General features: G+C 38.7%; 1 protein-coding gene across 1 annotated transcript in view; it reads right to left on the bottom strand.

The window, feature by feature from the left end:
* Positions 1-24,760, bottom strand: part of JAG2 (jagged canonical Notch ligand 2) — a 68,552-nt gene that overhangs the window by 23,191 nt on the left and 20,601 nt on the right. Inside the window, exons 3-7 of the mRNA XM_065685272.1 lie at positions 19,464-19,518; positions 12,849-13,103; positions 11,761-11,821; positions 530-660; positions 27-146 (exon numbers count right to left, since the gene is read on the bottom strand). Coding sequence (XP_065541344.1) covers positions 27-146; positions 530-660; positions 11,761-11,821; positions 12,849-13,103; positions 19,464-19,518 — 622 coding nt within the window. The remainder of the gene's footprint in view (positions 1-26; positions 147-529; positions 661-11,760; positions 11,822-12,848; positions 13,104-19,463; positions 19,519-24,760) is intronic.

Below are 24,760 nucleotides of genomic sequence, written 5' to 3'. Positions count from 1 at the left end.
AGATACGTGCAATACCCAAAACTTACCAATTTCACAGTTCTTTCCAGAGTAGCCATCTGGGCAAGCACAGCGATATTCATCTGGTTCAGTATTCATACAGGTTCCACCATTCAGGCAGGGATGATGATTTCCACAGTAATTTAGATCTGGACAGAGAAAAGTGTCAATCAATCAACAGGGAACACAAATCTCACCATTTTAATTCCTAGTCAAACAGACGCCTTTTCGGGTTGAACATCATTCACCCACATCATCTCCATATTCCATTAGCTAGCCTGTCACCTGATGACTATCCACAGAACAGGGAAGGATAAGCAAGAGCCAACTACATGAGTTAGAAGAGTCAGGACAATTTCAAGCCTTTTGTCCTAAACTTCTTACACTTACAATGTTTAAGCACCATCTGCAATAAAAGAATTAGGCACAGAAATACTCAGTTAGTTGCACACTAGCAGAAAAAAAATGGTTAATGAGTTATCAGTTAATCATGCAACTTTACTTATTTTTCCTGTACATTAATGTTAAGTACCTTTGTTACAGAGCAGGCCACCCCAGTTGGTTTCACAGTTACACTGCCATGGTTCATTACAGCTCCCATGAGCACAGCCTGGGTAGCGGACACACTCATCACAGAACTGTCCTTGCCAACCATAATGGCACCTAAGATGTAAGTTCACATGTTAAAAGTTAGCAACATGATGCTTAATTATCAGCATTACAGGTATTTGGAACACTACACTTACCATTCTCAAGAACAAGGTCAACCACTTAATGTGCAACAGATAACAAAACTTTATTTCTCCTGTTTAGAAGGAACATACTAGTCCTGTTGAACATCCTTACTGGAACTCATTTTGCTCAACCATACTACATATCATGGCAACAAGTACTATGCGTTATGAGAACTGTACATATTCTTTCACAAGTCCCATCTTTATATAATCATCTCACACTAGAACAAGAATTGTGATTGAGATAAAAAAAGTTGAAATTACTTTTCAAAAGAAGACTGCTGGCTCACTGCATTAAGCACTACAGCTTTTTAACATCTGTGAAGATAAGATTTCAAGATATTTGCTAGCTTCCTCTAGAGTGCTAGTTTTGAAAGACCAGGGCTGCCAGAAACACAGCCATCTTGTCAATTTACTCAGGACTTAAGTTCCTCAAAAGAATCCTTTTCACAGATTTATTCTCTTATACCCTCAGCATTCTCTAGTGACATGATTAAAAAAAAAAAAAGTGCTCTTTGGAAAAAGGAGAACAGAAACAAAATCCATTAATAAGTCATTTGTTTCAAACAGTTGAAATTGATAAGATACAAGATTTCTTCAGAGATCAGCATCTTTGTGTCATCTGTAAGATAATTTTGCTAATAAAGGTACCTGTTTATGCTACAGGAAAGGTGATAAAGTCTGAACACCAGGGGAAAAAGAAAAAAAAAAAAAGGACAGACAGATGATTTTTTTCCCTTACTGTACATTTCACACACATTTTAATCAAAAAAAAAAAAACCAGATAGTAAGCTTGCTGTACTGGGCCAAAAAAAAACCAACAAACCCTTATGCCTGTTGTTGAAATAGTATTTCTTACAAACAAGATAAGAGCCATAGTAGCAACAAAGAGATGCATAAAAACCACACTGAATGGGAATCGGGCACATGCATGCCAGTAGAGCCTTAATGCCTAGGGGAAAAAAAAGCATTAGAAAGTAAACTGTACTTCTTTTGGATTTAACACCATTATTCTACTATCAACATGCTTTGAAAACCATAAAAGAACAGAAAATCTTAACTCTTTGGGGTGTAGTAAGAGAAGACAAGGAAAAGTATAAACATGGAGTCTTGGTTCCCTGAGAATCAATCCACTTCCACCCTTTCAGTAAGTTGCATCAAACCCTGAAGCAATAGAGCAGGTTATGGTGCAGCATATTTAAATTTCTACTGTTTTCATAGGCAGAAGGAGTCTACATGCAGATCTTTGCAAGGCAATCTTTACTTATTTTTATATACATAAAGTTCTAGAACTCCCTTTGAGTTCTTAGTCCCAGTATCTGCTCTTCAAAACCTCACAGTTGTGGGATCGCTAAGACAAGCCTCAGCTGCATACCTAGTCCAGAGGCCTCCGATCGCTCATCTAAGCAAAGCTGTCAGAAGCCTGGAGAATATCCGTATTTCAGAAGCAGCTTTCTTTTGCTGTATTAGCAGTAAGAGGAAACAAATACTGCTCCTGCTAAATTTGATCTCTTCCTTCCTCCTCAAGGACAGAAAAATCTTTTCGGGGCTGGTAATAAACAATAAAAAAAAAGTACTGTAACTCACTTTACTGGCTCCAACCCAAATCTCCATCCATGCCAAACCTGGCAGTACTGCCAGTGATTCACCACAATATCCTAGCCAGGGCCAACTCCCCACCCACATATAACAAGCATTTTCAAGGGCTGAAAGACTGCATCACAAAGCAAATAATCACAATAACTTGGTTTGTTTTCCATACCCAATGGATAACAAGTTTCTTTGTTTAACTCTTAATCACTGCAGTGGTGATTAAGAGTGCAAAGAAAAACACAGCCACCTTCTTAGAACCTGAAAGCATCTTAAGCACCTACTTGAGTTTGTAGGTATGCTTGACTGAATTAAAATTGGTTTAGCAGAAAAGTGTTTCTGCTTTTTCATGACATTCAACACAAAGTTTACTGTTAAAGTTACCAATATGCCTGAGGGAAATAATTTCTAGAGGCTAAAAGCAGACCAAAGGAACACAGTGTTTACAAGTCAAAAGGTTACTATGTGGTAAGCTGATCAGCCTTCAGTTTACAAGGAAGAGTAAATTAGGATTTCCTCTTGAACAGGAAGTCTGGTTGCATCCTACATTAGCAGGTGCTAGAGCAGCTTTAATCCCACTTCCTTCTAAAAAAGATAATGTTTACACAGATCTCAACTCACCCCCTACAGCAAGATGTGATCAATAAAGTTAAATAAATCCAGAGATGGGCACAGTCATTTATGAGAGAACTATCAAGCTAAGACACAAGGATGAAAAAAGGTCAATGACCCACTATGAGAAACCCAAAAGGCACAGAGACAAAAGCAACGCCAACAAGAAAACCAAACTAGAATTTCTTTTCAAGTAACAACCACTTGTGTAAAAGCCAGAGAGTGCAGTTAACAGTGGGCTAATGTTACTTCTTCCCTGCCTCCCTGCCCTCAGTTGAGAATAATTTGTTGTAAGTTTCTGCAATCCTAAATTTTTCACATCTGACTAAGTAAGAAAGCCAAATGTAGAGAATTCATAAGGATTCCTATTGTTCAACGGACAAAGAAAACTTATTGGAATCAAGATTCTACTTCCTTTGTCCTTCCCCTCTACTGACTTCATCAGCATTAACTTGTCTTTACAACCAAACGCACACACAACAAAATCAGAGATGGCTTAATCTTAGCCCTTGCTGGGTTATTAGCAGTACAAAAGAAGCTACCATAAATAGACTGTTACAGTTTAGTTACTTCCTGATGGAAGGCTGAAGTACAGGCATCTGCTCCCAGACCAAAGCATCCCTTCAGGTCAGGATTAACACAGAGAGGGTGCAATAGGAATAGAACAATTGCTAGTTATCTTGAAACCAAGAATGCCAAGAAGATCCTGGTAATTCTACAGGCACACTTCACAGATTCCATCTTCCTCTAGATGAGACACTGATGTTAACAGAAAATCAGAATTTACATACAAGGCTAGAAAAAGGGGAGGTGGAAGGAGTTAACCTTAGAAAAGCTTCTAGATAACTTTTCAGTCCTGAGATCAAAGAAACCGCAACTGTGCTGGAAAAATACTGTATGCAAACAGACTCACCATTTGCAAGAATAAGACCTTAAGTAATCTGGTCTAATTAGATCAGAGGTGGGACGAGATGATCCTGGAGGTTTTTTCCAAACTCTATGATTTAATGGGAAATCCTACAGTAGTACTTACAGAAGTGATATGGACAGGAGAAGAAACATACCCAGATCCTGATTGATTGTAAACCACGATCCCTCAGGCATTTCATGCCATCAACTCCTCCTTATCCAGAGGGAAGATGTCTGTTACATAGCAAAAAGTTAAAGTGCTCTCAATGATCAACCAACCTGTATGTTTCATACTATCTTCACACATGGTTTATTCTCCCCATTCAATCTCTTCTGGTTATTTAAGAGTCCTGAACTTCCTGTGCAGACAGCTTAGCTAAGGAACTTGATATTCCAGGTCTCATCCAATCACTAATCTACTCTGGCTAGCCTTAAGAAAAGGCTCATAATACACTAGAACGAGAAGATACCTAAACAAACTGTTGTACGCCTTGCTGCAGAGCTTTGTCAGCACTTAATGCATAAATACACATAAGGAAAGGAAGGAAATGAAAAAAAAAAAAAAAAACCCAAAACCAAACCAAACCAACCCAACAACTATTTCTGAAGCCTAGGTCAGAATAAGGGACCTAAAAATGAATTAAAAAAAAAAAAATCCTGGAGAGGATGTAGGCAGTGCAGTATGAGCCTTTAATTACCAAAGGTTCTACATACTGGCATATTGCACATCGTACAAATGCCAAAGCGAAGGTCCTCGTGACATATTTATACATAATTTTTTAGGCAGGCTTTTTGAAGGGAGCTTCTCCCACTCATATTTCAAGTGGAAACTGTGGCCAAAACACTCAACACAGGAAAATTGAAGCAAAACAGTGACACATTAAGAGCAGAAGCAAAATGCATCATTAAGGGGTGGGGGAGAAATAACCCTCTTACATGGAAAACCACTAAATTTTCTAATGACGTGAACAGGATGGTGTCGCATAGGCCAGAACAATAGCTTTATATTAGTTATTTACTTAAAATAACTATAAGAAAGTCTGTTTAATCTTTTAAGAGATTAGTTGTTGCATAGCAGGCAGCAATATGGCTTAGCTGTTAAATCCTACAATTCTGAGCATTTGGATTCAGTGTTACAGCTAGTACAGTACTCATTCACTAAAACACATCACAGAGGCGCTTTCCCCACTTTCCTACCTTTGAAATAGGCATGATAGGTTTTTGACTAGGGAAGGAAAAGATGCCCATTAATGAACTGCAATAATTTAGTTACCTGAAAGCCTGCCATTTTTTCTTCTCACCACTAGCATTCTTGTTAGATCAAAATATAAAAACCTTTCCCTACAAACTTTTTCCTCCTCTAATAAAGGAAGCTATTGGAAGGTAACATTCTCACTCCAGTACTTTAGAGTTTTGTGAAGGAGTTGACAGAGAGATGGTTCAAAATTGTTCAGCCTGAACATAGAAGGAAACATTGTTCAGTTAACTTGCAGTAAGTGGCTCTAAGGGTGTGCCTACATTTGCATTGGTTCACACTAGGAACATACTTTTTAAGTGAACTGCCTTATAATTCCTGTTGATGTTGTGTTGGTTCACATCACAGAGCTGCTCAGTAACAGAAGAATTGGATGCCTTTTAGGTTAAACTAAGGTAATATAAGACAATGTATGCCAGGAGCACACCTAATGTGTTCCAGCTGCAAACAGGTGTTCAGTCCACAAGAACAGACTAGAGCTACTCTAAAATTAAAAGAACTAAAGTGTTTTTAGTATGTCCATTGGGTTCTCAACACTGCTTTGGTCTACTGTTCTAATTTGTCTGCACTACCTACTATTATCAACACAAGTTAAAGCATTACATATTTTTACTTCCTGTACACTCTCACACGTTCTATGGAAGAGGCATACACCTTTAGGGTATATTCTGTGCCTTCTCACCCACTAACCATCCAAGGAAGCAAGTGCACAGTGTGCCTCAGTTCCTTGACCAATAAAGAAACAAAACACGGGATTCTTTGTCAAACTTAGTATGTCTATTTGCAAAATACTTGCCAACAATCCCAGAAGGCTTAAGACTAGGATGTAGAAAGTGATAATAAAAGGATACTGGTTATGATAACAAGAAGGAGAACTTACATGATGCAACACATAGCAACTGAAGTAATTTTACAAGCTCTCTGAAACTTGAAGGTGTGATACAGCATCTTGCAAATAGAAGACAAGAAGATGTCCAGGTACTGGTATGAAGTACATTCCTGTAGGGCCAGACAATAACCCTGTGCTCCTTAGGGATCAAAGCTCATCCAAGATTGCAGAAATTTAAATGGTCAGATGCCACAGCAACTAGCACACTACTTAAGACTTCCTAGTTTATTGTTCAGAGCAGCTTATGAGATTTCTTACAATCCCATTCTGCAACAGTTGGGGAAGGAAGCCATATTGTAGAACTGGCTGATCTATCTAGCTGGTACGGAAGTTCTCCATCTCTTGCTTTCTCCCGGTTTTAAAAGCAGGCATTGTATTTCCTTCCTTTATCAATCTCTAACCACTTTTGTAAGTCTTGTACAATCTTTCAAAAGCATCAGATCTCTTTGTACCCAAGAATAAGTTTACAAGTATTCAGTTGCCTTTTTTTGTTGTTGTTAGTTTAGGCAAAGTTTCCCATGTTAACCATGTTACCCCCACAACTGTCATGAAGACAGAAATAAAACAGTGATATTGGTGGGCCTCCTATTGAAAAGGATAGGAAGACTATGCAGGCCTATAATGTTTAACAAAGGATCTCTAGAACAACCCCAACAGTCCAGGTAGTTGTAGCTCATAGAATCACAGATTAGGGTTGGAAGGGACCTTAAAGATCATCCAGGTCCAACTGCCCTGCCATGGGCAGGGACACCTTCCACTAGACCAGGTTGCCCAAAGCCCCATCCAGCCTGGACTTGAATGCTTCCAGGGATGAGGCAGCCACAACATTTCTGGGCAACCTGTGCCAATGCCTCACCATCCCCACAGTAAAGAACTTCTTCCTAATGTCTGATCTAGATCTACCCTTTTTCAGTTTAAAACTGTTCCCCTTTGTCCTACCACATTTTTGCAACTCAAGCTTTTGTTCCTGCATCCTCATAAAGTACTGATTTATAGCTGAGCAGGTTCTGGCCCTCATAGTGACAGATTAAGAGAGCAAAACCCCTTAGAGAGGCCTACATCATCTGCAGGCACTGTTGGACACAAGAAATCAGCCTCACAAGCAGGGCTAAAGTGGAATACAGAACTACAAAAAGCATGGCACTAAACAGGAAGAATGAAAAACCTGTTTCAACAGGACAAACCCAACGTGTAATAAAATAACATACAAGAAAAAAAAACAGTATTGTAAAAATCTAAATTTTGTTACATAGCTCAAAAGTAGTTCTAGAGTAAGAGTTCAAAAGCACAAATTCATTTACTTCAAACATTTTTTAAAATGTATGCTTACATGATTTCACATTAGAGTACCATTAATGATTGCATTTCTAGTTCATTCCAGCTACTCTACACATTCTAAAGAAATTTTTTTACTATGGTTGTGTGAAAACTTGCCTTTTCCAGGGCCTACCACAGCTCCAGAAGCTGAACACAAGCTGAATAGTATTAGGGATTTGACCCCCCCCCCCCCCTTTGGCAGGAATATGACAATGTAGGCCAGATATGAAGCATATGTGGACTTCTGCCAAACCCATACCATTCTGGATCACAAGGAAGAGAAAGATTAAGTCATTAACCCTATTGACGTTCATGCGTGGCACCAAACATGCTCAAGTCAGCAGTTTTAATTGAGGAAGGAGACTGCCACTTATGGTTTCTTTATATTCAACTCTGATAATTTCATAAGGTGACTGAGCCTAAGCCAGGTATAAGCCATTAGATCAAACTTCACTCTTCTCTAGACAGTTTAATGCAATTTAACAAAGTACTTCAGGTGATGCAATAACATACAATAAGCACCAATAACATACAATAAGCATCAATTATCATGGCTTGGCAATGTTGTTTCTTTGACAACCCTTCCACTACTTTGGGCTGGTGAATTCAAACAAGACCATTTGGTCTGCCACTGTAAGTTAAAAAAAGATTACACTTGTCTAGATGTAGATTAAGGTTGGTTGGGTTTAACATTAAAAAAACCCAAAAAAAATCAAAACACCCCCCCCCCAACAAAAAGACAAACAAAAAACCCCAACCCCAAACCACTATTTTAAGAGTATAGAAATTTCCAGTCTTTGCAAGATTCAGCTATGTTGCTTTTGCTTTCCTCAAGGATGTATTTCTGCTCATTAATCAATAAGCTTTTACTTTTGCTGAACTGCCTCCATAATTACACAAACCTATCACCCAGACCCAGCCACACCACAAAATCATTACTTATGTCAGGTCATCCCCAACTTATTTTCCATTTTTTTGATGAAAGCTCAACAAAAGGAAGGGCAAACTTTACAATACTGTAACTTCCTCAAAACAATAGTTACATGAATGTGCCTAACAGATAATGTACAGTTATAGCTAATGGCGTATTCTTTATTAAGAGTCTGCAGTCATTTAGCTATTTTTAAGATGTTTTTCATACAACATTTAATCCAAGAGCTCTAAATTACATTGGAACATCAAAGCATGGAGAGTAGATCTTTTCTATTAGAGTTAGGCTGAAGCCTCAGAGCCATTGCTCAAGTTACCTGCATGTTCATGCAAGTCGAAGATTGAAACCATTTTCCAAATTTTCTATTTATAAATGCCACTGCAGATTTTGGCAACCAAGTAACTATTGGCACCAGTAGATTTCCATACATCTCACACCCATGTTTTTCTCACATTTTCATTTTCTTTCTGAATTAAAAAAAGGACATTGTTTTCACCTGTTAAATCACAGTGGCAACTGTCCAAAAACCAGGATGAAGGAATCTAGATTATAATTCAATAGCACCAAACATAGTTCGTTTTAAATAACAGCTTCCTTTGTACTGCTGAAGATAAAGGTCACATCTGTAAGCCTTGCTTATTTTTAGTTCAGCATCATTTTTCTTCAGAAAGTATTATCCATTTGTGTTAAAAGCACATTACTACTTTACCCTCATAACTACTGCAGAATACCAGTTAAAGATATCTGTGTGAACAAGCTCAAACTACCAAATCACATTTAAAGCAGAAGCTAAGAATTATAGAATAGTTAGGGTTGGAAAGGACCTTAGATCATCTAGTTCCAACCCCCCTGCCATGGGCAGGGACACCTCACACTAAAGCATGCCACCCAAGGCTTCATCCAACCTGGCCTTGAACATTGCCAGGGATGAAGCATTCACAACCTCCCTGGGCAACCCATTCCAGTGCCTCACCACTCTCACAGTAAAGAACTTCCTCCTTATATCCAATCTAAACTTCCCCTGTTTAAGTTTTAACCCATTACCCCTTGTCCTATCACTGCAGTCCCTAATGAAGAGTCCCTCCCCAGCATCTCTGTAGCCCTGCTTCAGATACTGGAAGGCTGCTATGAGGTCTCCACACAGCCTTCTCTTCTCCAGGCTGAACAGCCCCAACTTTCTCAGCCTTAATCTTCATATGGGAGGTGCTCCAGTCCCCTGATCATCTTCATAGATGAACCTTCTGCAATACTTCAGATAGAGTAGCCATAGAATGGCCACTGTTTTTCTTCAACCTGTTGACCACAGATTTATCACTGAAGCAGATGGGCAGTAAGAAACAATGCAGATAGCATACAAGTCATCTGAAATATTGTCCCCTCTTCCTTCCACAGTACTTTCTTTCAGATGAGAGAATCCATCCAACAATATAGCAAGATTTCTGCTCAGACTGCTTCAACAGACTCAATAGAGGGGTTTTTTTTTGTGAGCTTAATTTAACTGGGCAGGTTAGAAGGGGGCACCTGGACATAAAACACTAGATACTTCTAGTATCAAGTGACATGCCATAGGGATAGGCTTTGCCCATTAGACTACCTATTGACAGATACCTTGAAGTACCACAGTCATCCAGCCCCCATCTTTAAATGTTTTCTGTTTCCTTCTTTAAGCCTTCCTCTTTGTCTCCAGCTTCTGTTTTCCCCAATACAGCTGGTATCAGAGAAATGAAAGCCAAGAAGGAAACTGCACCACCCCCTCTCACCTCACTTGTGTTGCGCCCCCCACCCCAGGGTACTCTGGTGCATTTGCTTAAATGTTGCTTTTCTACCCTCATTCAAAGGCTCCTTGCATTCAAAAAGCAAATATTCCTAGGGTCCTAGGATACTCCCTTGATGCCTACAGAACTCTAGAAACCTTTACATGAGCCAAGATGTACCAAAATAGGTTCTCAAGGAGAAAAATGTGTTCCTGGAAGGCTCAAGGGAGAGAGTACTTGTTTCTCAGGCAGAAGTGATACTGGCCCAACTCTCAACCACAATTTCTACTTGTAACCTAAAACAAAATAATCACCAACAGCAGCAGGAACACACAGTACTTTAAATCACAAGCAAAAACATTTAATGATATGAAAATATCACAAATTACATGAAATAGAAATATTCTCTCTCACAGAAAGGAAGCCATGGTTTAGATATCTGCCTTGGAAAAAAAAGATCTTTCAAGGGAGATTTCATAGCCCTGCAGAAGTGAAGCTGCACATGCACTGAAGTGCTGCACTTCACATACTGGAATTTACAGTTTTCAGTCAGATTTGAGAGCTGCAACACACCACAGCATCTACAAGTCTGCATCATCTGATGAAAGTTTCAGGGCAGTAAGAAACCTCTCTAAAGGGCAATGATTTAAGACTTTGCTATCTGCTATACCTCACTGCCAGAAACTTCAGGCTTTCCAGCAGGATGAGACTTGTTTCTATGTCACCTACCACGACTCAAAACCGGCAGTTCAATCCCAGCATAGCTCTAAGGCCAGCAAAGCTAAGTGATCTGCATCTTATTTCTACCACTTCTGTGATGACTGTTGTAGCTCCTAGGAGGAGGATAAGGCAGAATTGCCTTAAACTATCACAGCTTGCACAAATGATATTTGTCAGCTCTCAGGGATTCTTTCAGCCAGTTCAGTTTCACATCAGTCCAAGCAAGCAGATTCAACACAATTTAAAAAGGAGTCACTTGACAAATCTATTCTTACAATGATGCATACAACTCTGACCATCATGAAGTTGAGAATTTACACAGGATCCCCCAACTTCCAAGCAGACCTCTCCCTTGTCTTCAACGGCCAGTGTAAAAATAACACTCATTTCTCCTCCTCCTACCAAACTGGATGCCTGAACTTTTACAAGGAAACTATCAACTCCTCTTGCTACTGCAGTCTACTTAGGCTGCATCAGAAAGTTAAGGGAACATTTCAGATACTGTTCTCTTCTATTTAGGGACCAAAACACATTCATCTAGGGTAGAAAGTTTAGTTTGGGGTTGCTACTGTATCTCCATTAGTACTAAAAATAACCAAAACCTGTTTTTCTTGGAAAAGCTAAGTTTACTATATTTTGGTGAAAAAATACATATAGAGTGTTCTAGGAGTGTGAGCATTTCTTAGTCATGACAATCCAAAGAAGAAGTTCCCTGTTTTATTTGAGGGGAACAATTAGTACATAGAGATCAGAGCTCCTAAGGATTTTGAAAAGAGGGGGAAAGAAAAATATTATTGTCATTTGATAAAGGTATTGTTTTGGATTACATGAAGCAAATCTGTTCAGTCTTATATGTGCAAAAAATAAAATAGGATTGAAAAACAGTATGAAGTATATGCAGTTCTTACATGAAATCTGTTTCAGATCAATTTCCATTGATGCTCTTGCATTGATTTTTTTCCATTTTAAGCAGACTTTTAAAAAGTAGCAACATACATGGAAAATGCTAGAAAGATCAGCACTCAAAAAGATACTCAAGCACATAGACTTACTTGCATTCCCCAGGTGTACTGCAACCCCCATGGAGCAAATTACATCCTTGTTTACATACAGCTGTGAACAGGAAAAGATATAGGCATCAGTTTGAGCAGTTAGGTATCCATTTGTACAGCAGCAATGTGGAAGTGTTCAGCTAGAGCTTCTGTCATTTATCCTGTTTGTTGTTCATGCAAAGCAGATTGTCTTTTGCCACATTCAAATAGTCTTTGTTTACAGCTATCTATTTCACAAAACAATCCCACAGCAGCTCTTTCTGAAAAAAGAAGTAACTTAAGATAACTCTTTGAAAAAGTTGCTAATGAATAGGTTTGCAACAAGATTGTCAGCACTGAAACATTCAAATACAGTTATTTTTTAAACCCAGTATTATTCTGGAAATCCCAAGTTTCCATGCTTCCAAGCACACATGACCTTGCATAAGCCTTAAAAATGGTCTCCCCTGTCATTAATAGGTTTTTTAGTGAAAAGAAACAGAAAAGAAAACCAAAAATCTCTCAGAGGACTATGTCTAGTAATGTTAGCATAATTACTCACTAAGACTGAAGGCAAAATGCAGAGAAATTTGATTGAGTGGTACATTATAAAAGGAGTGATTACACTTGAATTTCACATTAAGAACTATCAAAAAGCTTTCAGCTTTGCATACATTACACTTAAAACTTTTTCATTTGCAAAAATAGTGCTACAAGGGAATTTTCACAGGATGAAAGTCTACAGTACTACTGATATCATAATGTTAAGATTTTATTCAACAGTTAACAGATGTAATACATCATTTTGCTTTAAAGTAACACCACCTCTGCATAAGGTCAATTAGTAAAAAAGATGTTTCATTACTTGGAATCCTGAATTTACTGTGTATCCCTCATAGGACAGGCCACAAGTAACACTGTATCCTGTGCTGGGCTCCACTCATTGCAGAGGATATTTTTTCAAATATTTGTATTCAAAGGACAAAGTCCATATGTATTAAAATTAGTATGCTACAGCACCAACACCACAGAAATATCTACTACACTTTATACCTATTATATATACACACTAGAGCTAATCTAATCTGAGATTAAGCTAACAATACTACCTTGTTTACATTCTTCTCCCATCCAACCTTCCATGCAGGCTTTGTTTCCATTTTGATCACATGTGTAGTGTCCAACGAAGTCATCTCGAGGGCCACAGAATTTGTTGCACAGAGCACTGTAGTAATTTTCATCACACTTCACTCTTATTTGTACTTCAAAATGGGCAACAGGACCATTAAACTGTAGTGTCTTCCATCGATCTTCTGGGTTGATCATTCCAGCATGTGCCACTCGTTCTATTAGCAAGTCTTCACCTTTTTGAAAATGGTAAATTCAAGAGGTTATAAGTTTGACAGCACACAAGAGCATATATATTCAAATCAAAAGCATTCAAACCATTAAGAGAAAATCTACTAAAGAAAATATGGAGATGATAAAGATCTACTGTATAACTGAATTTTCCTTTGCCTTGCAAAGTTCATTACAGGAAGGCCAATTTAAAAAAGTGTCCCAAAGGAAATATTAAAAACCCCTGAAACATTATCCATAGGAAATAGTTTATTTTTCAAGGCAGCCAAACATACCACACCCACATGCTGACAACTAGCTTTATCTTGATTTGAGGCTCTTTTTGCCTCCTTTTTATTCTCATAAAATTGCAAAAACTGCGTAACTTTGTAACTGAGATATTAAAGTTCTCTGGTGCAAGTTTAATTTTAAAAATAAAGCAAAGCATATTTGCTGCAAAACTACTATGCAATAGTAAATGCTCTGGTAGACCTGGATTATGTACATAAATTAGCTTGTTTCCATGTAATCATTCTCTCTAAAGGCAAAATATCTTTAATAAGCATTTCATGGAACACTGTGTAGCTTTTTTTGACAAGAAATATACAAGTGAACCCAGGATTGCCAAGGGGCTGTTCTAAACTCTGCATCCTGCTTATCCTTATCCCCAGTGGAGCTACTCATAATTGTGATCAGTGTTGCAATACACTCTATAAGCAGCCTGCCTTGATCTCATAGAAAGCAGCAGCACCGCTGATGCCAGGTTCCATTAACTGAGACGAAACGTGTTATCTATCACATAGGACAAGAAGATTCTAGGACCTAAGATTATGGAACTGCCAAAGTATTTTAATATTTATGGATATCTACTTTGTATTTTTATTCATTTTACTCTTAGTATAGAAGCGCAGACACTTCAGTACTAGGAGATGAGATACAATTATAGTCAGCTGAATTAAATTATACAACAAAATTACGCAATTGCTTCAGCAAACGTTAAGAATAAGCAAAGCACAGTAAGGATAAGGGTAGACAGTGAGTAACCCCAGGGACAGAAGTCCTCAAATGCTTTCACTACTCAAATCTGGTAACATCGTACTGCAAGAGTTTTTCTAGGTGACTGCAAGCTGCAGCTAGAACTCCAAACACTATTTAAAAACAAGATATGAAAGGTCCACTGGTATACATGAATTTCATACCCATTTATGAAACAGCTGTAATATTTCCAGCTTAGAGCTTCAGCATCCACTTTCTTTAATTAAGAGATTCTTTAAAATGCATGTTAAAAGAAAAGAACCACCAAAACCTTGAACACAAGAGACTATAATGGTAGTGAGATGAAGTATAAACTTCAGATATTAATAATATAAAACATGCCAAGCTCTTGGCAAGCAGTATCAATTTCAGTAAATAGATTTTACCTTATTTTCTACTACTCATTAACCTAATTTGTTTAGAAAGCAAGTCAAAGGAGTGACTGTTTCTCACCTAGAAAGTTACTGATAGCATAGGGATATCCTGTGCATCTGTTACCAAAGCTGCACTTCCCCCTCAGACTGTAAAAGGATGAGCTACAATTTTCAGGCACTCCAACGTTAAAGAAGAAGGAAAGGCACAGAAGTAGCAGGTTCTAGAATGTATTTTGTTAACATCTTTTTTTCAAGCTTACTTCTACCATAAGAAAAACAACCAACCAACCTTCCCTTAAAATTAATGAGTACTGAACTTTAAAAAAAGCTGTTTTAATTAAGTACTGACAGTTTCTCCAATTATTTAGGCTCAAAGTATATCTCTGCTTTTATATTAAAGTGCTATTGCCATGTATAGGCTACAACTCATGCTTATCTGGACTAGTCTTCATAAAACATTTTATGGCTAGACACGACACACTGAAGTCTATCCTTGTTCTTTAATTCTTATACAACAAGACCTCTGTCATCAAGCAGCACATGGTCAGTAACAGCATGGACAAGAAATGTGCAAGCTAGGAAAGGCTGCCTGCATTTTATTTTTGACTGAACCGGATATCTGTTATACCACCGGTCACCATTAAAAGCTTTGTGATTAGATTCAGCATCCTTTTATAATCTTATTCTTCTCTAATGACTATTGATCTGAAAAACTATAAAGGAAAAATGCTGAATCATGAGTGGTCAAGGAAATTGAACAAACAGAAAATGCACATTATTAGAGCTCTTTTCCAGCTATAAGCAACACAGGCTAAATTAAAAATGGCTGCAACAGCCACTGCTATAAAAGTGTTTCTTCAAAGTGCATCAGATGGACTGAAGAACACTTCCTGAGATTATAAACAACTCCTTTGTAATAAAAATCTTATCAAGCATCTTCTGACTAAATTTGTCAGAGCCAGTTAAACAACTGGAACAAGCATTACAGTTACTGCAAATACACCTATGCAGAAAAGTCCTCTTCATACCTGGGGGTCAAGAACAGGGAAAATAACCCAACAGTGCCTTTTTTTTTTTAAGCACTCAAAGTTTATCTTCACAAACTCCTCTGAAAAAGAGTTTGAGTCTTAAGAGCTTTTCCTCTATCTTACATGAGTAAAGATAGGGCTTAACAACCTAAATAAGCAAGCCACATAATTTACCCTGAACTTCAAAAGGCATCAGGAAATGAAGTCCAAGCCGTCTCATTTCTAATACTAAATTTTTAAGTACTAGAATGAAAATTCTGGTTTACTTTCAATTTAAGACTGATCCCAAAGAGAAGATGCATCTTCCAAAGAGATCAGTAATTGCAGGGAAGAACATGTTTGTCAAGGTTCCTCCCCCACCATGCCAAGGTGTTTTTAAGATATCCACTCTCCCACATTTAACTGTTTTGATGAAGCAAGTTCTCTCCCTGCATCTGGTTTTCCATTAAAATTCATCTTAGGAACTCGCATTACTTTTAGGTCTCAGTAAAGACAGTAAGCTACATACCTGAATTTGTCTGGTTACTGGCACACACTACTCAAAGCTCCCGCTCCACACATCTCAGAAGCAATAAGGCCTATTTTCCTTAATCACTAAAAAGTTTTCTACAAGCCTTTCTAGAAAAGCAGACTGTGCTTTTTCACAGGTGTTTGCACAAGTTTCATACAGACTAAGACAAAGGAGGAAGGAAACCACTGCATCCCTCAGGTAGACAATCTAATGGAAAATTACTTTACACATGAAGATGCCAGCTTGCTTCATAATGGCAGCACCGGGTTATGCATTACCAAGGCCTCTGCTAGGGTCCCGAAGTTTACCAAGTCAAATGATTTACCTAGAAAGTAGCATGAACTGCTGTGACAGATGACACGACAGGCCCTTTACAGTGACTTTGTATTTAAGACAGTTTCCTCTTCCCCTCCTACATTCTCCCAGAGCAAACAAGTGGTAACATTATACTGCCACAAGCTTACTTCCAAGCCAGTGCTGCAGCACAGAGAAGGAAAAGCACAGGAGTAGTTCAAGAACTGGGGTCTGCAAGTCTCTTGGTTTGTAGTTTGAGGTAAGTACTGGGGAAACATTTGCCCTGACAGACTGGTTCTTGAGGTGGTACTTCACAGATCTCTGAGCAACCCTGCCTTGCTTTTAATGAGTACAAGGAAGGAACACAGGATGCTAAGAGAGAGAGGGAGGAAAGAATGACAACTGTTATAAAAGCTTCAAGTTGTTCATTGGAAACTCCTCTTTCCAGATATGGGGATTTTTGTGTTTGCTTGTTACTTTGTTTGGGTATTTGGGGTAGGGTTTTTTTTGTTCAGCTTTGTTTTGGTTTGGGTTTCTTGAATACCCACTTGAAAGTCCAAGCTGGAACACCGGACCTGCATGTAAGTTTCAGCCTTACTCATCCCCACTAAAGGAAAGCAAAACCTGGCTTTGGAACTAATTAATCAGGTTATAAACAGACTCTGGCAATTACTTTGATTAATCGTACAGTAGCAACAGAAGACACACGTAACCTGATCTGAAGATCAGCACAGTGTTCAGGATACGATAAGGAGTTCAGCTTTTCACAGATACTCTATTCACCCCTTCAGGATACAGATTATTGTTGTCTTTTCCCTGGAGAAGTTGTCATATTCCCTTTTGTGTGCTTTTACACATGAATTTTTACTGATCTGTGCCTGCCTGATGGTTCAGTAATCATTGAAGAAATACACAGGAAGTGTCTTTGCATCTTGACAGATTCACAAGGCAAAACCTACTGGTTTTGACCTGCCAAGACCACAGAAGAGGGAAAAAAACCCAAAACCCTTCAGCATTAAGGAATGGATTTCTAGAAAGAAATCCAACATGCAAGTATAAACTGCAGCATGGCAAAGCAACAGGTCTCTATCATGGAATCAGTAGATAGACTACAGAAGCATTTAACAGAGACAAGTGTTTAGCTAGCGTTCTGTCAAATTGTAGGCTTACCAGCCTTCTAGGTTTCAGATGCAACACAACTTAACAGCTCCCCTCTGGCAGCCTATATTATAGAAAAGTTCACCTTCCATTAGCAATTTCTCATGAGAGCTAAACTGTGTAACATGACACTTGTATAGACTCCTGTAGTTCATAGAAACTGGTAAATTAAGGAGACGGCTCACTGGGCCTCCAGAAGACGCTGTATATACTGTGGGCCTGAAGTTCAGGAAAAAAAGGGTCACCAGTGCAAGTCAACAGATTTGTCAGAGCATGTTAAAAACCTAAAAACTACAGAAAAACCTAACACAAGCCTAAAGCGACTATCCCCTTTATCAAGCGTATTTAAATAAAAACCTGGGTTCTGTATCTACAGGCTTGCAAGAGGATTCTGCAGGTTCCAAGACACAAATATAGCAACTTACAAGACCATTATTTATTAAGCAGCTTATTAAAAAACAAAATTCACCACTTGAATGGATACAGGTCTGTTTTGCAGGATATGCTCTTCATGTTCACTCCTTTCTACACCACTTCATGAGTTGATCTGCCATCTAGAACTAAGGCATGAATATTCCAACATTTGCTGTATTAGCTACCCCTGGGTAAATTGTTCCCAAAATGGAAACTATTTAAAGGAATTAGTTTCATGTAGTACTTTGTGAACAAAACATTCAAGAGGACTCTGTTGCTACATAGGATATCTAAACTTACTAAAACTTCAGGCTTACTCTGCTTTGTACTCAAGATCTAATTTTGAATACCATGTCCAGATTTTCAAAGTGCTATCCAAGGTGGCAGTGAACCAACTAAAGGGTTGCAGCAACATGAACTACCAGAGATCTAAAGAAAACATACCTATTACAAAAGGTTGAAGGAGCTGTTAAACAAGACAAAAGCTTAATTCTAACAAAAGGAGGGCTCAGGAAGAAACTACAAACTCATCATTAGGTTGTCTATCATTGGAGATAGAATATGTTAGAAGAATCCCTAAGTCAGAAAAGTTTGCCAGGAAAATGCAAGCAGGGCTGATCCCAATTTTCAAGGAAAAGGACCTTGAAACTCTAACATCGCCTTAATATCAGTTGAGCTTCACCAATTTTTTATGCTTGATACATCTTGGTAAGGATGGTCAGGAATGAAGCAGCAGAGAATGGAACCTATTAGAAACTGGTCATGACATGGGACATAAATCTTTGCTATCTTAATGTCCAAACACTTATCTTCCTCTATATTGATCCCAGATAAGATCAGATCGCTCATCATTAACCACAATGAAAATCTGAAATTCACTTAACATTTGTAGCCAAAATCATTATTTGAAGCAGGTTTGTAAATCAGTACTAAGGAGCAGGTTCAAGCTGGAGTCCTACGTTAGTAGCAATACGGCAACCAGCACCTTCACATGATTTTGGAAGTATTCAGACAATCTTGCTTTTCCTTCAGATCAGTAGTCCTGCTCTGATACTGAGCATTACATTTTCAGACTATAAATGCAAGGTAACTTGCAGTACTTGGGGAGAAGCAGGAATTACCCCATGACTTTCATCACAAGCATGAAGTATAGTTTCTTCATCAGAAGCAAGAATGCTTATTTGTTTACCTGATCATGAAAAGTATTGCACAACATGGTTATGGGTAAACTGAGAAAGATTTTAAAATGCAGCTCTGCAGCACAGACAATTTTCCTTAAAAAAAAAAAAGCCTACCATGATTTTTAAACTTTTTTCTTTTAAAGCTAATTATTAAAATGTTACAATGTTGACTTACTATTGTCCATTCTTTTTCCTATCATCAGTAATTTTTCACTGTTCCTAACCCAATATTCATTGCTTCGACTTGTAGATGCCCTTCACTTAGACAGCAGGCATACATTCAGACTGATTTGGAGGGATGACTAATTGCAGCAGCACACCACTTCTCCCCTCCCTAGTCTGTGTACATACAGCACAAAGTAAAAACCGCAAGTTTTATATAAATACTCACCAGCTTTTGTATCATTGTCCCAATCCCATGCTTCTATTATTAATGTGAATGATCTCTGAAAAGAAACAAGACACCAGTTAGATAGTAATAAAAAAAAATACTGTTACACACCAGACAAACAGTGATTTGGAATAAGCAGATACTGCTGCTACAAGAAAGCCAGCTGAAAGTAGTTAAAAGATTTCACTTCTCTGCTGCCATGTGAAAGCCCTTGAAGGCATCTTCTCAAAAGCATGAAATGTAACAGCATTGAAAACCATAGGGCAGAGCATGCTAACAGCAAAGCAAAAACATCCCCACACACTCCAAGGACTGAAATATTATTATTCTCCTCCCACTCTAACTTATCCTCAGCTTGCTTAGCCACAGAAATAATTTTCAGAAGTAGCCCTAAGGTTTGAATGAAGTGAGGGGTTCTTACCATTGGGAAAGAAGTAGGATACTTAAGTCTTTATTTCACACTAAAGCAAGGCTTCAGGCATCTCTCTTAGTTTTACGAACAAATACTTAAGACAGATACTGACATCCAAATACCAAACTTTTTGCCAAGTTACTACATGCATACATGTAATGTTTACCTGCTTTGTGTTTCCAAGTTGTCCCAAGTTAACATTCAGATTCTTCCCAAGTTAACATTCAGATTCTCACATACATTTAAAACCAAGCAAAAAGCCTCTAACAACAGAAAAAGTTACTGCATCACTATCCCAAAACCCTCACATACACATCTCTGCACTCAGAGGAAAGCCACACCAAAAACTGAAACTGAGTACTGCAGAGCCAAGCCTTAACGTGCACAGAATCCACAGGCTAATAATCTGTGAATTCACACAGAAAGAGCACCTTGTTAGGAGGAAGATTATGTAAGAATTCAGTTATCTTTCCTAGGGTGCTTAGGATTATTTAACTCTTACATCAGAAGATGCATATTTTTACTTTGAGATAGCTCATCAGTGCTTTGTATGCCCCTCACCTCCCCACCAAGGAGGGCTGATCATAACACTGAAGTGTTCCCATTTTAGAACAGCAGCAGCAATAACAAAGATCCATGCAGCACCCTAAGCAGAATGGCTCTTTGGCCAAGGTCTTTCATGACTACAGCAAGGTATCAGTCTATTCAGAAATGTTACTTAACCAAGTGTGTACTTTCCTACAACTTAGTTACAGAAACATATAAACCACAAACTATGCCTTTTAAAAATACTTTCTTCTGTACTTTCAGCTTCAGACAAATATTAGAGAAGATGTTCTTCCATCATTGAAACAGATAAAAAGTTTAGAGGCAAACATTTAGATTACACTGAAGGACGGAGAGGAAAAAGAAAGCTCAGCAGTTGCTACACTGGACAGAGGCATACTTCAGCTTGAACTGCCTCTGGAAAAGGGCAACTGATAGAGATCAGCTGAGAAAGTAAAGGCCTCTACTTGTGAGGTATGACAACACAGCACAACCCACAGCTCCACACATTTCTGGAAAACAAATGTTAATGGAGCATTTCAGTATCTTCACCCTGCAACTCCCTGCTCTACCCCGTCCCTCAAAACTCCACATTTCGGGAAGCACTATAGGTAGGATCCTACCGTACTCTCAAAACACTACCTGCACCCCTCTCCCTAAACTGCTCCCTGAAAAATAGATGTAGAGTGAATAGTATTAGAAAATAATACATAGCATTGCACTAATTTTATTTTCTGGCAAGTGCAAGTCTCTTTATTTAGCAAGGAAATTGTTAGCTTGGGCAGAACTCTGCAAATCAGCACATGATCTAAAGCTTTGTTATCTACCTCTCCTGCCTTTAACAACCAATCTTCTAACACATCCCTCAGTTTTCCTGTATTACATTAATTCATATTAAAAGTACAAAATAGTGCTCAAGTGCTTCCAGATGTCCACTTACTCATCTTATGTAAGGGCTGGTCTTTCCTACTGCAAATTGGCTGTTTCATCTGACTGCCCACATAGGCTAAGGCAGAAAAAAAATTAAGCTGGACTTGCTGTCTTAGGAAAGAGATCAGTTAACTATGCCTTCCCATCATTCCACTTGAAAACAGATTTGTATCTTTGCCTAGGATGCTAGGGAATCTTTGTGGGTAAAGAGAGTTCCACGCAATGCACTGTTCCAGCATGCTCATGGTGGAAGGTATGAACAGGCATTCTGCCAGTTTTAGGGCACTTAAAGTAAGGAGTCCCACAGCTCCGGTGGCAAATGCAACCATCTAAGCTGCCATACACTCTGCAATTGAAAGCATTCCTCTACTACTCTACAGTTCCACTATGTGGAACAACTGAACTTCTGGCCAAATGACTGACCCCTGAAGCCCACACTGCCTCCTGGTGGCAGGCAGGGCAGGGACACAGCTCTGCAAGCCCCAGCTTGCTCAGGCCTGGTCTCAAGCTTTTGCTGTCCTCCCACAGGTGACCATTAAAAACTATAAGCCCAGCTATAAAAAGCTTAAAGAATGTACGTAACAAAGACAAACTCTTTTTGCTTACTGACACCCCGTAGCCTCAGTTTCCCCATGTCTACTTAGGGGTAACAGGCTAGCACTTGCCCATTTACACATGAATAACCACATGGAGTGCAGCAGCATTTTAGGAAGGCTTCCAGTCATACTTGCAGGATATTAGAGATGTACTCAAATGGTAGTAAACAGTATTGATGAACAAATGCATATTTACTGGAAGATCCATTTCAGCTGAGACAGTTCTCAGTTGTGCAATTTCCTGCTTTCTCCTACAGTTGCACAGTCACCCTTCAAAACCCCCTTAAAAGCAACAGTAAAAACCAGGAGAGAAACTGATTTTTGTGGTTATTGTGCCTCTAGAGAACGCAGTTAATGTTACCAACCCAACTTGGATATCTCTTCCTCACCTCCAGCTAGTCAATAACTTTAAAGAAGAATTCCTCTCTGGGGTAGTACATTGGATTATCATGTTACAATTACTACACCTCAAAACAGGAAACTGATTCTTAACCTACTGATTCAGACACCACCAGTATCACCAGTCCCCCCTCAGAAGTACCAATTCTAGCACTAACCTTTTGCACTTCACTTTAAAGCAGCTAAAAATTTATGAAGAAGCATTCATGTTGCTGAACACATTCATGGTATGCTGCACTGAGAGCTTCCCAGTTATTGCTCAACTATCAGAAACATGTCTGACTACCAAAAACATTTATTAGTGGAAATTATATATGCATACACTCACCCATACTGTCACCTTGTCCAATAACCTAAGAGCTATAGGCTGAATAACACTCATGGATATAAATTCTGAAGAATATTTTTAGCTTACATAATGGACACTCATTTTATAAAAGCTCTACCATTGCCTTGCATTTGCCATTATTTGCATAGAATTCTAACGCAAACTACCCAGCACACCCTCTGCTAGCAGCAGCTGCAAGTAACTCTCGTGTAACACAGATACTTACACCAGACAACATCTTTCTTCAATCGTACTTACAATAAACAATGACAGAACTTGCCTGAATTTAGCTCTTGTCCAGAATATAAGGTCTGCCCATACTGCAAAATCTTTAAACCCATCACATCATCCAGTGGTGTATTAGGTCTTTGATGTATCTTTAATAAGAACAGGTTAGCTTGAAAGCTATTTAAAGTACAAAGTTCTCCACAGAGACTACTGATACAGATGTGTCTAGATTCCTGCATAAAGCTAACAGAAAATTCTATAGTTTTCTACCAAGTATCCTAAGAACACCCCAAATTCATGAACCTTTTATGAATAATGCACACATGCAACTACACTCGCTTCTTTTCTAACTTGCAGAGAACTTGCTACAGGGCGACATGACTAGCACCTCACAACAACAGGACATGCACATTCCAGCCTATTCTCATATATCGAAAAAGCTTTGTGAAGTGGCATCTAGCAACTAACAAAATACTTAGAAAATATCTGAAAAGTGACCATGTCACAGACTGGAGTGGGAGGGGATGAGGGTGAGCATACAGCACTGAAAACATATTTGATCCTAGCCATCAAGTCAGTAGATTTATCTTCCAGAAAGAACTAAACATGACAACATTTGTGCTCTTCAAATAAAGAAAAAACCCAGAGGACGTTAAAGTCAGAAGAGCATCAGCACACTTCTGCACAAGAGTACAGCTTTATGAAAGAACCATTTGGCAGAACTAAATAGGTATGCCAAGTAGTTTGGAAAGATACAAATTAAGCCTGTTTATCCTGGTTATACTGCTTCTGTTGTTTTGGGGTTTTTTGTTTTCCCCCCCCCTCAGGACTGGTGTTGACAAAAGCAACTTCAAAGCATTATTCCACTGTTTACACTAAACAAAACACTCCCCATATAGCCCAGCGACCTCCTTTCTGGGGAGGGGGGGAAACAAGACCTGCAATATTGGTTTGGCATTGTCTTTTCATGAACTATTACCCTGGTATTTGCAAACCTGCATTTAAAAGGTGGGATTTTATTTTTTGCCAACCGGACATGTCAGATTTTTCATCCCAAGAGAGATGATCAATCTACAGACAGCCCTTTCAGTCTGGTATAGAACTTAAATTCTCCAAGTCTGAAAAACGCAAAAAAGTGAGGCTTGAATTTTCTGCATCAATAACATGTTATTGTGTATTAAAATACTTTTATTCTAACAGACAAAGAATTATCAGTTTCATCTGAATAAAAGGACTGATGAGAGTTCCTACAAAGAAAAACCTCAAAAGAAATCGGGAATCAGCTATGAAATAAAAAGTGTAGCTCCTAAACAAATCCAGAGCCCACCTTCTCTTCCTGTTCCACAGTCACACAGTAAACACAGGGTTTCATCACCAGTCAGTATAATTTCCTTTCAAACCTCAATCAAGGATAGGCAACATGTGGTTTTGAACATTCCTACTGTAAAACCAGGTCAAAAACCAGCAGTGTATCACTATTCTTATTACTAGTCTAGTTTTTTTGTAGCTTCTGGAATAAGTAATCAACAATATCCCTTGCAACCAAGTCCATTAACTCTTGATCAGCACAGTCAACTCTCATACTGGGTTTCCTTGTGAGGCAAGCACAGGTCTAGGGGCTTCCCCCCACCTTTTCTCAGCACTTCCCCCCTCCCCCAGGCAGCCTGCTTCCCATGGAAAAAGCTGACTTCAAGGCAAGCATATTCCACTTCCTTCCCCAGGAGCACTGCAGCAAGTTCTTACAACTTCCTCATAACTAACTCAGAGGTGCAAACGGAGTACAGAAGAAATGAAGAAAGATTCTAAGGAGGTCCAGGACTCATCATCAAGACAGAGATGCTTTAATAGCAGACAGACA

Source organism: Lathamus discolor, chromosome 6 (genome assembly GCF_037157495.1).
Source record: "Lathamus discolor isolate bLatDis1 chromosome 6, bLatDis1.hap1, whole genome shotgun sequence".
NCBI classification, from domain to species: Eukaryota; Metazoa; Chordata; class Aves; order Psittaciformes; family Psittacidae; genus Lathamus; species Lathamus discolor.
The sequence above is the reverse complement of the archived record's forward strand: the minus strand, read 5'-3'. Positions and strand labels throughout refer to the sequence as shown.